The 13,992-nt window shown below is 42.3% G+C and overlaps 2 protein-coding genes across 6 annotated transcripts in view; one reads left to right on the top strand and one right to left on the bottom strand.

Moving 5' to 3' along the window:
* Positions 1-11,536, top strand: part of LOC103479139 (artemin-like) — a 35,243-nt gene extending 23,707 nt beyond the window's left edge. For all 5 annotated transcript variants that reach the window (XM_008433389.2, XM_008433393.2, XM_008433392.2 and 2 more), the window contains 3 exons: positions 1,363-1,430; positions 2,925-3,144; positions 5,043-11,536. In XM_008433389.2, coding sequence (XP_008431611.1) covers positions 1,363-1,430; positions 2,925-3,144; positions 5,043-5,554 — 800 coding nt within the window. In that variant the 3' untranslated portion in view covers positions 5,555-11,536. The remainder of the gene's footprint in view (positions 1-1,362; positions 1,431-2,924; positions 3,145-5,042) is intronic.
* A 78-nt stretch (positions 11,537-11,614) lies between these two features.
* ptger4c (prostaglandin E receptor 4 (subtype EP4) c) lies at positions 11,615-13,560 on the bottom strand. The gene is made up of 2 exons (XM_008433388.2): positions 12,581-13,560; positions 11,615-12,484 (listed from the first exon to the last, which is right to left on the bottom strand). Exons 1-2 carry the CDS (start codon positions 13,550-13,552, stop codon positions 11,894-11,896), a joined length of 1,563 nt encoding a protein of 520 aa, XP_008431610.2. The 5' UTR covers positions 13,553-13,560; the 3' UTR covers positions 11,615-11,893.
* Between the last annotated feature and the right edge of the window lie 432 nt (positions 13,561-13,992).

Genomic DNA, 13,992 nt, shown 5'->3' with positions numbered 1-13,992 from the left:
TAGATGAGGGTGGGAACTTAGATTGACCGGTAAATCGAGAGCTTCGCTTTTTGGCTCAGCTCTCTYTTCMCCACAACGGACCGGTACAGCGCCTGCTTCACGGCAGACGCTGCCCCAATCCGCCTGTCAATCTCCCGCTCCCTTCTTCCCTCATTYGTGAACAAGATCCCCARATACTTAAACTCCTCCACTTGAGGCAGGATGACCCCCCTGACCCGGAGAAGGCACTCTACCCTTTTCGGGCTCAAGACCATGGCCTCGGATTTGGAGGCACTGAGCCTCATCCTGGCATTACATTTCACACAAATATCTACAAGGCTAGAAATATGAGAAAAAAATTAATAACATTAAAATTGATACAAATCATCCCTCTGGTCCAATCTCATTAGAATGGAGTCCATGTCCAGTCAAACTTTGTTAATGCCTGAACTAAGCATCACAACAACAGTCCGTTGATCTAACATTTCTGGTTTGGAGATTTTGGAGATTTCCATTTTTTATTGCCGCAGACGACGCCACCAAAACAAAGTATCTTTTGCAAGGACATAATTTCAGGGACTCAAAATCTCCAAGTATCCAGATCTTAGGATCAAGATCCAAAGAAGGTCCTGTCTCTCCTGTTTTGAGAGACAGGTGACTGTCTCTCAAAATAATTCATGAGTTTCAATTACTTTCACAGACTAAGTTTGAAACATTTAGAAGATAATCCTTTTTTTTTTTCTTTTTTTTTTTTTTTTACAGGTAATAATTTCAATGACGTTTGGTTTTTACAAAAGCCGAAGCGAATGACCTCATGTCACGGTTGCTCGACCGACAACAGTATCTTCAGCGGCGCACGTACTATATATAAACATCTGCATCAGTTAGATTCCTTATCAGCTGCGGTGCCTCTCTGCGGTTTTTGTCTGGGACCTCCACGGAGGGTCCCGGCTATGCCTAGTTTCCCCTGCTTGTACCTCTGTCACAGAAATAGCCCCAAGAATGTCTTTGACAAGACTATCACAGATGCTGCCTTTTGTTGCTCGACCGGGTCTGTTTCCTTGGATGTATGAGCCGACAAGCCGACACTAGCCGCAGCTGTTGGCAGAAAACACGTCTCTTTTTCTAAAAGCAGCAACAAAAACACTGTCCTCATTGCTCTGAGGACGTGATTTATGTGACATGCTGACTTGTTCGGGGGCCCGCGGGGCTTTTCTTTTCTTGGTTACAGTATCTGGACAATTGTGAATATATACAATTCACACTACCCATTTGTTGCGCCTTGGGTTTATGTTTGTCTTTTTGGTATAAAGAAAGCTGACGAGGTGAAGCCTTGTTCTTGTTCTGAAATTCCTCTCTGCCTTTCTTCCTCTGTTTCTCCAGGTGGGACCAGATGGAGGGTTTGGAGGAAGGATAGACACATTTCTTCTGTCATGTCAGCAAAGGCCAAGGTTTGTCAGGAACATCCTCTCCTTTATCTTCATTTTGCGCTCAGTCTAGTTTCCTCACTCTTCCACTGATGTAAGAATAACAAAGTCAGCGAAAAAAGTTTATTTGTACAGTGCTGATTCACAACACGTCATCACAAGGCACTTTACAAAGTGACACATGTATGTGTCAATTCGGACCATTGACACATACATGCTAACATACAAAAAAAAACAATACAACAAGTTCAGTTTATGATTAAAATTAGTTTAAAAGTTTTCTATCTGAGGAAACCCAGCAGATTGCATTGTGCAGCAATCTATCATACTGAGCATGCATGTAGCCACAGTGGAGAGGAAAAACTCCCATTCGAAAGGAAGAAACCTCCAGCAAAACCAGAACCAGAACCAGAACCTGGCTCAGTGTGAACAGCCGTCTGCCTCCACCATCTGGAGGTTGGAGGAGACGGAGCAGAAACACGAGCACTGAGGAATACTTTCTGTTAGAGAAAAATAAGATGTAGTCTCTACAAGAAATAAAAAAAGGAAAACATAAAGTTAAAAGTAAGCCTAGCCTTAAAAGTAGAACTAACTAAAGGCTCTGTCTCCCATTCTAGTTTTTGAAGCTCTAGGAACCAGCATAAACCTGCAAACTGAGAATGAAGTGCTCTGGTAGGAACATCTGGACCAATCAGATCTCTGCTGTATGATGGAGTTTGATTATTAAGGGTTTTATATGTGAGAGGGAGACACTTCAAACAGAACATGCGAATTCATATCAAGAGTTTTTAAGGAATTCTGTCAAGGACAAACTTTTCGCCTTGCTTTTTTACCTCCTTTTTTCAGAATTTATGTTAAATTATTTGTTAAAGTTTTCATGATAATGAGGATGTTACAGTAGAGTATCAGAGCCACAGTAAGAAAATGCAAAACATGAAATTATGAGAATAAAGCCATAAAATTACAAGAATAAAATCATAATACAATTTTATTCTCAATATTCTTATATGACTTTATTTCGTAACATTATGGCTTCTCTTAATTTTACTTGTTGAATGTTTAATTTTTTATTAGCATATCCCTAATACTCATCATCATAAGTTTACCTACAGTGGCTTGCAAAAGTTTTCACAGCCCTTGTTTGTGACGTTGCAACCACAAACATGAATGTATATCAATGAAATTTAAGTAAATAATTTCATGAAAGAGTACTTGTTCCATTGGCAGATCATTTCACTTATAACGTGAAAAACATCTTGTTATAAGTTAAATAATCTGCCAATGGCATTAGTACTGTGTCGTTAATATTAAGAAATTATTTACTTAAAACAAGCCTCTATATCTTGCTAAAAAGTTACTTTTAAGTTAATTTGTCTTATTTCAACTTTACTAAGATATTTGCACTAGAAACTAGACCAAAATCACTTTTTTAAAAACATTTAGTGTTTTTACAGCGTAGCGTTTTGGTGTGCTGTGTGGAGTTAGAGGTGAGTTCTAGTTTGTATTTTCTGTGCTCAGGTCCTGCTGTGGGTGCTCATCTCCTTGCTGCCTCTGGTGGAAGGAGCTCACATGAGAGCTGCTGCTGCTGGTGGTGGACTGGGATCAGACCTGAACCATGCTGCAGGCCTTCTGGAGGCTCAGGAGGGGAGAGACTTTCCGGTCACGCTGCCAGAGGTGGTGGAGGACAAGGAGCAGGAGGAGGACAGCAAGCCTTACCCCACATGGCACGCTCTCTACGGTACTGCAGACAAAGCCCACTGCACTTGATCGGAGTCTGGGCTTTAATGGAACATGCTAATATAATGCCATGTAAATGTGTTTATGCCCTTTAAAGCTGCAGTGGGTAGATTTTTTTTTTAAACCCTACTTTTTCACATATTTGTTGAAACTGTCACTGTCGTGACATTATGAGACAGTTAATCTGTGAAAAAATGGAGTTACTCTTCCTTCTCTAAGTGCTAACTAGAAACAATCAGATGCAGTAGGCGGGTCTTAGTGCTGCCAATCATTCGTGTGTGCACCCAAGAAAGTCACCAGTTTTTAGAAATTGTGGCCAAATGATTGACCAGACCTACAGTTATGAAAGGTATGTGGCAGAGAAACTTTAAAAAAAAATCAAGTAAACACAATAAGAGCACCTGCAAGCAAGTATCATGGACACGATGAAGTGGTCTTTAAGGCCCAACTTAATATGTTCCTACATATTATATCTGGTTTTTCTGCAGAACACTTCTGAAACAGTTATATTCAAAATAATCCCAAATTGGACTCTGGTGCTTTCTCTCTGCTTTTCCTGGCGTGACGCTCTGCGAACGCTCATTACAGTTTCACTTGCAAACTCTTGTTTTTATTTTTATATCGGTTAGCAAAAACGTTTCTTTTGCATTTAGTTTTTCTTATTTCCTTAGTTTTGATTAACGATAACAACCTAGAAGAGAAGCAGCCAAGATGCTCATGCTAACGGTTTGCAGTTTGCCACAAGCTAAGACGAGAACACAGCAAACATGGAGGAAGGTGATCTGGTCAGACGAGAGGAGAACTGAACAGAGTGGCAGAAAGCTTCTTTGAAGAGATCATTCATGCTGCCAACACCACACACGATGGTGGCAGCATCATACTGTGGAGAGGATTCCTATGGCCATTAACCAGAGGGCATAGAGAATTAAATTCATAAAGCACATACATGTGTAGTGTGGCCTAATCAAAGTCTGGCTCTACGTCCAACAGAGAGTTTGTGGTAAGACCAGAAAATTGAACTTGACGGATTCTGTCCATCCTGTCTGGCTGAGCTCGAGTCATGTTGTGTAAAAATTGTGTTTGTCAAAAAAGAAACGGAAGCAACAAAATGCTGACTCAGGGGAGTTAAATGCAAAAGTGTGTCACACTTCTCAAATTTCTATCTATAAAACTATTTGAGAACCATAATTTTCCTTCGACTATGCAATTATGCCCTCCTTGTGATGTTGTGCCACGTAAAACAGTGAGAAAAAGACACAGAGTAAAAGCTTGGAATGTGTCAAAGTGTTCAAAAATATTCCTGATTCAAATTCAGATGTTTTCTCAGATATACTCTACTTTGGGGTGCGGTTGCCACCAAATATATCATGTATCCACTTGTACCGTGTATTTTCACGTTAATTACACTTGAAATAAACCTAAAGGTATTTCTAATAAAGTTTCATATAAATATCAAGCGCAGCATAACAGCTAAAGTCATAACGCTCCACTTGTGAAAGTAAATCTGCAGAGCCTCACATTGACACTCAGACACCAACTCTGAGCGCCGCCGTGCGGGACAGGACACGATAAAAACATTTTAAAAATTCACCAGTACAAACAGTTTTGTAAAGGTTTGTATTTTAGATCTGAAGCAGCGGGCCAACTCCACTCCAACACACCTGAATTCTCTCTCCAGCAGTGGTTCAGCTCTGTTCAGCTCTGTTCTTAATAAATCACCTGGTTAAATAAAAGAATCCTGGTAAAGAAGCATTCATTTGATTCAGGTGTGCAGGAGGAGTGAATCTAAAAGCATCAGGATTGTAGACCTGAAGAACTGATTATGTCAGTAACTACACGGATCCAGCCTGTGTGTCTTCTGTCATTCTGTCTGCTACATCCTTTTGTTGTTTTTTTCAGAACCCTTTGTAATGGACGAGCTGGATGACCATCCCAGTGTCCGCTGGGCGGGGCGCTCCCCACGCTCCTCCGACCCCACAGCACCTCAGCCGAAGGGGTCGCAAAAGAAGAAGAAGAGGCGAAGGAAGAAAGGAGAGGACGAAGGAGAGGAGGCAGGGAACACGGACAGAAGGGGGAAAGGTAAAAGCCGGCCCCCAAAGCAGAGCAGCAGGGACTGCCGGGTGGAGAAGAAAGAGATGAAGGTTAGGGACCTCGGACTGGGCTTCGATTCGGACGAGATCGTCCTCTTTAAGTTTTGCGTGGGCTCCTGCCAGAGCGCCAGGATAAACTACGATCTGGCGCTGAACGCGCTGCTGGAAAACGGCTCCCTTCCGCGCCGCGTCGCCCGGAAGGTGAGCAGGAACCCCTGCTGCCGGCCAGACCGCTACGAGCCGGTTTCCTTCATGGACACCTCCACCACCTGGAGGACCATAGAGTCGCTCTCAGCTGCCAGCTGCATGTGCATCGGCTGAACGGACGCTCGGCGCTGTGTGCAAAAAAAAAAAAAAAAGCCCAGCGGGAGGCACTGTCACACATGGGAAGTTACAGAGCCGTGTGTTGGGCGCAGCTGGAAGAAAAAGGGCTTAAATCAGAGACTAATGTGGAGCAGCAGCAGGGAATGAACAGACTGTTTTCACATCCATGTCGGACACGGGATTCAGGAACCTGCGGGTCCCAGAACTCCTCCGAAAAAAAAACCAAGCAAAAACAAAACTCCTATCTAAACCTGTTTTGACTTTTTGTTGGAAGAGACCTGAGATAAAAGAACAAAAAAGCCTAGTTAAAGGACTGACACTGTGTTTATACTGTAACTTTAACTAAACGCTTACTGCAAACAGTGAAACCAGCACTTCCCAAAAAACCCCAACAGTCTTTTTCTTCCCCCAACCCCCCACGTCCACCCCTCACCCCACCCCACACACACAAACAGAGACCTCACATTGTATCTTTTTCTATACGTTCAGGTGAACTCAACCTAATGGATGCCATGCATCTTCATGTATTACTGTGTAAGAGTAAAATATATTTATTACAGATAAATTATTTATTTATTATGGCTTCATATGAGAGCTGTTTTATATGGACTCTATAATGTAGATACAAATATATCTATTTATTGCCAAGATTCACATTTCACCCTCGCAGCTGCTTTTTGTTGACTCCGTCTCAGTGATTCATTTCCACATTTTTCCAAACGCAGGAACACAAACCAGACAGTTACCGTAACTATAGTTACTGTCTCTCTCACACCGTTCAACCCAACCAGCAGAACGTAAATAATCCTCCATACTGTCGTAATGATCCTGATTTATTTTGTTTTACCTCAACGTCGCCTCTCAGTCTTGATTCTAACTTGTAGACATGGGCCAGTAAAAAACTCTCATAACATGAAGTAACAACAGCACAGCTCCACGGTATTAACACAAACTTTTAAACAGGACATGATCTGTTCCCCTTTAACTGAAGAGCTACAGGTATTTCTACGGCTGCTAAAATGAGCCGTAGATATACGGCTCAAATACGGCCAAATATTTATTATTGTTAAAAATCCAGAATGAACAACTGGTAATGTTAGGGCCAGAATATTGGACATTTTTCTGGTCTCCTCCTTAAAGCAAATTCAAGAAGCTGGTTTTAGTTGGTTAGTTAACCAGGCTTCCTGCAGGTGGAGTCTCCAGCGGCTGTTTAACACGCATGCCTCTTGTAGCTTGTCAGCCGTACTTTAAAACAGCATTACTTTGAAAGGAGTGCTGGGTGGTTCTTCTTCTTCTAGTTTCTACACCATGACTGCAGCTGGGTTTGTCTTCTGTGCGAGCCAGGAAGCTTTGTGAGGGTAGAAGCCTTCTTTCAGCCAGCTGACCAGCAGTCGCTGCTGGATCTGAAAAGCTGTGTTTATTGTCGTTGGCTGTTGTCATCATTTTTGCTTTCTAAAACAAACTTAGTATTTGTTTGTTTTCACAAATCTGGGCTTGTTGCAGCGAAGAGGTGTGGGTATGAGATGATCACGTCCTTCAAACTATTGAGTTTGTTTGTCTTTTTAAAGGAGACGTTGCACAAGTCCTGAATACCTGAATGTTTCACTTCTACACATAGACGCCTTGACAACTGAAAACACCTCACACTGATAGGAGCTCAAACATTTCTGGATGGGATATCATTTGGCATCTATTCTTTCAGGCCATTAAAAGCCGAGATGGTGACCAGGCCACTGTAGTAGCCTGTATATAGTATATATATAGAGAGATGTGCCACCCCTACGAAATTTTCTGGGGCCGCCAGAAAATTTGAAATTGCGTAACAAAACCTCCAACTGTCTTTCATGCATTGTAGTGGTTCCATAATTCATATGACACTTGCTGTTACCTATTATTATTATTATTATTATTATTATTATTATTATTATTATTATTATTATTATGAAATGTTCTATTTTTTCTATGGCATTATCCTCCTAGGGAATAAAGTTTTCAAAATCTAAATAGTTTCATCATTGTACTGCTCAAACATCTGTGGTCAGTTTCCTCGACTGAATCATTTTTGGAAACCTGCCGCCTTGTGGATTGAGGTTGCAGCACCACCTGGTGGCCGAAGCTGAAAAGCACCGATTTAACCTGGGAGGTTTGCGTCGTAGCTCGCACCTCTGCACACAAATAAACCCAAACGACAACAATCAGCCTTAAAGTTTTATTCATTTATTTATTTTTCCTCACGACCAACAGATCCAACATAAATCTCTGAAAGTGTCTGATAAGTAAGACATTTTTCTGTGTGTGCGTGCATAAATCTTAAAAATGAAAATATGCAATATGAATACCTAGCAAATGCACAATGTTTACATTAAATACTCCACACATAACAAATAAAGCAGTGCTGGAAATGAGAGCATACAGATCAACAGCAACACATGATGGATGAACATCACAGTGGATGGCACTAACATTTCCACTTCGAGCATTAATCTCTGAGGATCATACACAACTTGTACCCATGGGGTAGAATAATATAATATTTCTGCGCCAGTGCTTAGAAGAAAAAAAAAACAAAAACATTCCTAATCACAGATCCATTCTGCAGCAGATTTTTTTCCTGGGAAGATTTCCGTCCCTGGCCAAAGTGGAAATCGTGTTCTGCTCTGCTCTTCACTCCACAGCTTTCAAATTCGCCAGTTCCACTATGCACAGCTTCAGACCTTACATTCTACTACCTCATTTTGTCTTGTGCTTTAATTTTGGGAGCTATGAAGATATCTGGCAGATGCTGGTAGAACTTTTTCCCAAATCCAGTTTTAGGCTGAAGAGCAGCATGTGAGTCAGCACCACCAGAAAACACTGCTGGTTCGACTCATGGTTAGTGGCTAAATGCAGGATTTCCCATCATCCTGACCAGGCCTTGCTCATTGCATGAGGTGGTACAGTGTTTTTAAGATGTTCAACAAAATGTCCCACATTTTGGTCGGACACTTTGCTGTGATTGGGCTGAAAACACAGAAAACTTAACACTGCTAGAAGAAGAAATACAACCAGAACCATAAAAATTAAACATTGGGTTATAAAAATAAAGTACAACAAGAAACTAACAATTATTGGGGAAGTGATTCCAAATGAACTATATTTAACTTTTGTAAATGTCTAATTTAAAACATTACTCTGTGTGGTATTTTATGTTTTTTTTTTTTTAATTATTAAAATTTTGTTTGGTTTTGCTCCACAGTTAGATATCAGAGGTCTGCAACCAGGGCCACATTCAGTGGCTTCCCATGTCTCTACACAAACATACAAATCTCACTGTGTTTCGGTTTCAAATAAAAGTTACAAATTGGAATTTTACTTTCCAGTATAATGCAGTGTGTGAAACAGCTAATACTTCATTAGCTTGTTAGATCATGAAACCTGCTGGCAGAAACCTGTTTTTTTAACATTGCTGAGGCAATCTGCTGAGAGGAAACCTTTGAAAAATGTCTTTTTTTTCCACATGTAATGAGATTTTTCTACATTCTAAAGCATGAAACATGTTGAAGTAAGACTTACAATAACCAGGAAAAAGAAATAAAGATATGGTCTACTAAAATTCTTCTTAAAGGGACAGTGTTATGTGTTTTCCAGGCACATAGTGTAATTTTATAGCACAAGCAACTATGTTAACTGCCATTGTCATGAAAATGATTTATGTATCAAAAATAACATAAAAGTAATATGACTTTGCAGTTTGATGCCTTGAAATTAGTCTCTGTCTCTTTAAGAAGCTCCTATGCTTTCTGACACAAGTCCAATCAGGAGCTGTGTGGAAAACACATCACTTGGTAAGAGCAAGTGTTTATGCACCTGACTGGTTGCCCAGGGAGATTCAAGGATTCCTCAAACATGCATGAAATAATCAAGTCAACACTCCAGGTATGTTTTTGAAGACCAAATAACAGAACATAATATAAAGCTTAAAAGAGTTGATTTTCCTTAATACCCAGGTTAATCCCAAACATGTCTTTAAATCTGCCTTACTCCCTGGTTGTTATGGGGACTACAGCTGCACAATATTGAAAAAACTGACATTGTGATTTTTTTTTACCTCAATATGAAAAAATACACAATTTTTAAACAGATGACTTGAATAACACCTTAAGCTATGCTATCTTCCTGCCATCTTGTTAAAAATGAACCTAATCCTTTGTATTTGAGAGTTATTCTTAATGATATGGCTGCAAAATATTAGAAACCTTGCAAAGGGGATATCCGTAATACTGCAATGAAGACATTAGGAAATGAAATTACATCAAACTTAAATAATGCTATCTAGGTGACTAAATATGACATTAGCATGAAAAATACAAGTTCATAACACTTTGAATATTTTAGCCAACAATGATTGCACTCCTTTGTAATATGAATATTGCACATACTGCGATTATGGCATATCGACTACGATATAATGTGCAGCCCTTAGTGGTGACGCACATTCCCCTTCCTGCAAAAATGTCCACCTTAACTTTCTTTGACATCCCATTGTTTGGTCACTTACAAGCCTCATCTTACTTTATCTTACTCCAATATGCTGATGGAGTTGGTTTCCATTAATCCAACTGACAGCTTCAGCTTGGTCTCAGACTTCCCAAAACATTTCTTCCCCTAATTATCCACCAGGGAATTTTCCTCTCACTCTGCTTTCTGGAGCAGCTTTGTTTTGTGTTTTGTCCTGGACCTGGACAAACATGACTGCTACCTGCCTCTTTAGTAGAGAGCCACAGGTTTACAGGGCTAACTCTTCACTAGACTTGCACAAAAACACAAATGGAATCAAGTCACTGAGCTGTGAGTCAGCAGGCAACAGCAGAGAGAACATTCACCTGGTTGATCTGGAAGGCTTCCTCACTCCCCTGACACCACACACACATTCACTCCTCCACAGAAGCCCACCTTCCAAAAGAACCTTTTAGAGACAGGCCAACACTGCATCCATAATCACTGTACACTATTTCAATTCAGCCTTGACCACTGTAAACATTGTGCTTTTCATGTTTTCCTACATCAGGTCGTTCTGAGACACCAAAATGTTCCTTTTGGCTGTTTCACAAATAAAATAAAGATTTCATAATAATGTTCAGTGTAGATCAATCCAGCTGAGGTCCGACTGATCAGTCTAAATATTTGAGGTTTTATTTCCCAGATGTTCTGACTACTTTAAAACACATAAACACTTTAACTTGGCTCCAAATCAGAAAAAGTTAAATGACACTAATTCCAGCCTCAACGTTTTTCATTTATTTATTTTTTACAATGCTTTCTGTTTGCTCACCACAAGACGGCGCCCATGTTCACGGACTGGTTATGCAAATAAGCAATAGAAAACCTGTTCAGAGCCTGATTTTCTTACATGCTGTTGTGCCAACCTCGTCAGAAAGCCTTCCTGTTTGTATCTAAAACCGCTGAAAATGCTCAGCACCCAAATGATTTATGAGTATTTTTATTTTTTGTATTTATAAAATTCAGCTGCATTCTCTGTCACAGACTATCTGTAAACATTCTGACACTTTGTCCTGTTTATGAGTGCAACTAATGGCATAAAATGCAGAAAGGCCCCACGACGACAGGAGGTGAAAAAAATAATAATGTGGTGTCAAAGCACAAATCATTCCTGGACATTATGGACATAGTTGAATAAATAAAAGTGTTGTTTTCCTTTTGGAAGTTGCAGACTGTGTAAAAATTGAGCTTTAACATTTTATATGATGTTTGATTATTTGGGGCAGAGGTGTCAAAATGATTTTAATTTTGAGACACATCAAGATCATGAATGTCCTCAAAGATCCGGTCAAAGTAGAATGTATTGATGAAACTACCCATTATCAAACTGTTGAAATATTAATAAATATCTCCTCTTAAAAATAAATATTGAACACATTTAGCAGGATACTGATCAAAACTGTTTTGATGTGATTAATAAAATGATATTTAAGCACCCGACTGTTGTCTTGAACGTACCATTGTGTGGACTCCTAGAGTCTGGAGGGCCACATAAAAAGTTATGGCGCACCAGATTTGGCCCCAGGGCCATGAGTTTGACACATTTGGTTTGATGAAAGGAAGTAGACAAATGGAAGCAAACAAAAACAGATAGAAAAATATATGCAGCCATCTGGGGAACAGAGACAGGGTGAGTGGAACTGAGCAATAACCTCAAGAAAACCTTCAAGAGGCACTTATTGGGATGCTTTAAATCATATCGGTGTGTTGTCTTTTTTCTTGACTAAAGCCTCTTTCTTGTTGCGCCCCTGGCTCATTAAATGTCTCTGGACGGCCCTGGAGCCCACCCTGAGGGCATCAGAAGCATTTGGCAGACTGACTGGAGCTCGGGCTGCTGAACGTGCAGGTAACGATGTCCACTCTGCGGACGTGCACCACGCCGCCCCGCCCCGGAGAAGCCGTCTCCGCCGCGTCCTGTCCCGGGTGAGTCGCTGCTTCTGCTTCCTCTTCGCTGCCGATGATCGCCGCGGACTCCACGCTGAACGGGTGGAAGTTGACCCGCGCCGTGTCGTACTCCCACGCTTGTCGGAGAGCAAAGTCTGTGAAAGAGGTGTTCTTGATGGACAGCGGGAGCCGCGGCTCGTTCCTGTAGCTGGCCGTGCGCAACGACGCGTAACTGGTGTCGTTGCTGTGTATGGATGGGGGGGAGTTTTGACCCTCCACCCAGCTCTTTTCGTCCCCACGGCCGTCCTTTGCCCGGGTGATCACACTCTTGAGCCTTCCGCAGCCTTTCAGCAACAGGTTCTTTCTGCACAAAATGTAGACCCAGGGGTCCAGGATGGGGTTGAAGGAGGCGAAGCGGATCGCCAGCATGTCGCCCTGGTAGTCAGGTCTCCCCCCAGCAGACATGTAGGAGGGGTCGTAGAGCTGGTTCACAAAGATTCGCACCTGGCAAGTAAAAAGCAAGCAAATAAAATGTAAACAGAAATATGTTTTTTTTTTTTTTTTCACAATAGAACCATGCTGAAGATAATTCAAACTTACCACTAACGGAATGGAGCAGACCAAAAACACGATGGTCATGAAGACCAGCAGCCAGAACATCTGGATCTCTGCGGCAGAGGTTACAGAAGACAGCCGGGGGAAGCGACGCCGTAACCCGCTGTGCTCACACAGCTCCGTCCTGACGATCCCCGTCCTCTGGTTCATCCCCACCAGAGACCTGCACACCGCCAGGTTGCACATGACGGTCACCGCGATCAGCAGCAGCATGACGCCGCCGTACAGGAAGGAGTAGCACGCGCCAACCGGATCCACCGACCTCCAGTCCAGAAAGCACCAAGTGCCGGGGAAGTGCCTGACGTGCTGGCCGAAGCCAAAGCTGGGCATGATGCACAGCACGATGTTGGCCAGGTAGATGACCAGGAGTGCAAAGCGCGCCATGGTCCGGTCTATGTGCTTCGAGTAGAAATACGCGTGGTTGATGGCCAGGTATCGCTCCACCGCCATTGCGCAGAGAATGGACATCCCGGCCGAGCCGAAGAACAGCATGGAGAAGGAGAAGAAATGACAGAGCAGCGCGCCTCCCGGCCAGCGGCTGGCCACGTACGTGGCGATGACCACCGGGCTGGTGAAGCACGTGCCCAGCAGGTCGGTGATGGCCATCCCGCACACCAGCGTATAGAAGGTTGTTTCCTTCTGCTCCTTCTTGGAGACGCACAGCACGACGATGGCGATGAGGTTCCCCAGAACTCCCACGGCAAACATCGTGGCTGAAGTGACCAGCGACTTAGAATCGAGTCGGAGCGCGGGGAAGGTCGTGAGGTTGTGGTTGAGGAGATGAGAGTGCATCGGCTCAGAAACATTGGTGTCCAGTTCCCCAAACGCAGCAGTTCCGTTAATCATTCTAAAAAAAAAAACAACCCAACAACAGCAACTAAGTTGGAACTTTGAGTAAAGTGCAGAAAAAAAGTTAGGGGGAAAAGCTAATCCATGCCTGCAAAGTTTGTGAATCATAAGAAACTGTTCACTTTAGTCCTCAGCATGGCCACATGAAGAAGCAGCCGCTATGTTTACTGGTTCAAGCGCGCGAGGTTGCAGGTACTTAAACCGCGTGCTGATGTCAGCCGAGTGACGTGCGGGTAGTGCGCGCGGCGAGACGGGTTTCCAAGAAGCCCACTGCTGCAGCCAGAGTGGGATTAATATTCAGCTTTTTTTTCTTTTTCTTTTTCTTTTTGTGAGCCTACAGCTCAGAGGTGAACACGTCATCTGATGACACGCGTGAAAGCAGCTGTTGGAAGGAAATCTTTATAACCCGTGGAGGTGAAATATCTCTATCAACTACATTTTTGTGTGTGTATAATTTTTGTCATGTATTCAAGTAAAGGTGTTCATGAATACTGTTCATGATCTCTGCAGACACTCCTCTCGCTTCTGCATACGTCCCTCCCCAAAGC

The sequence above is a fragment of the Poecilia reticulata genome, linkage group LG17 (assembly GCF_000633615.1).
Source record: "Poecilia reticulata strain Guanapo linkage group LG17, Guppy_female_1.0+MT, whole genome shotgun sequence".
In the NCBI taxonomy this organism is placed as follows: Eukaryota; Metazoa; Chordata; class Actinopteri; order Cyprinodontiformes; family Poeciliidae; genus Poecilia; species Poecilia reticulata.
This window is presented reverse-complemented; position numbering and strand designations above follow the sequence as displayed.

Coding starts and splice junctions, on each gene's coding strand:
- ptger4c (XM_008433388.2), bottom strand. CDS start 13,552: ATGATTCACAAACTTTGCAGGCATGGATTAGCTTTTCCCCCTAACTTT. Junction 12,485..12,580: donor TCTGCTCCATTCCGTTAGTG/GTAAGTTTGAAT, acceptor TTTACTTGCCAG/GTGCGAATCTTTGTGAACCA.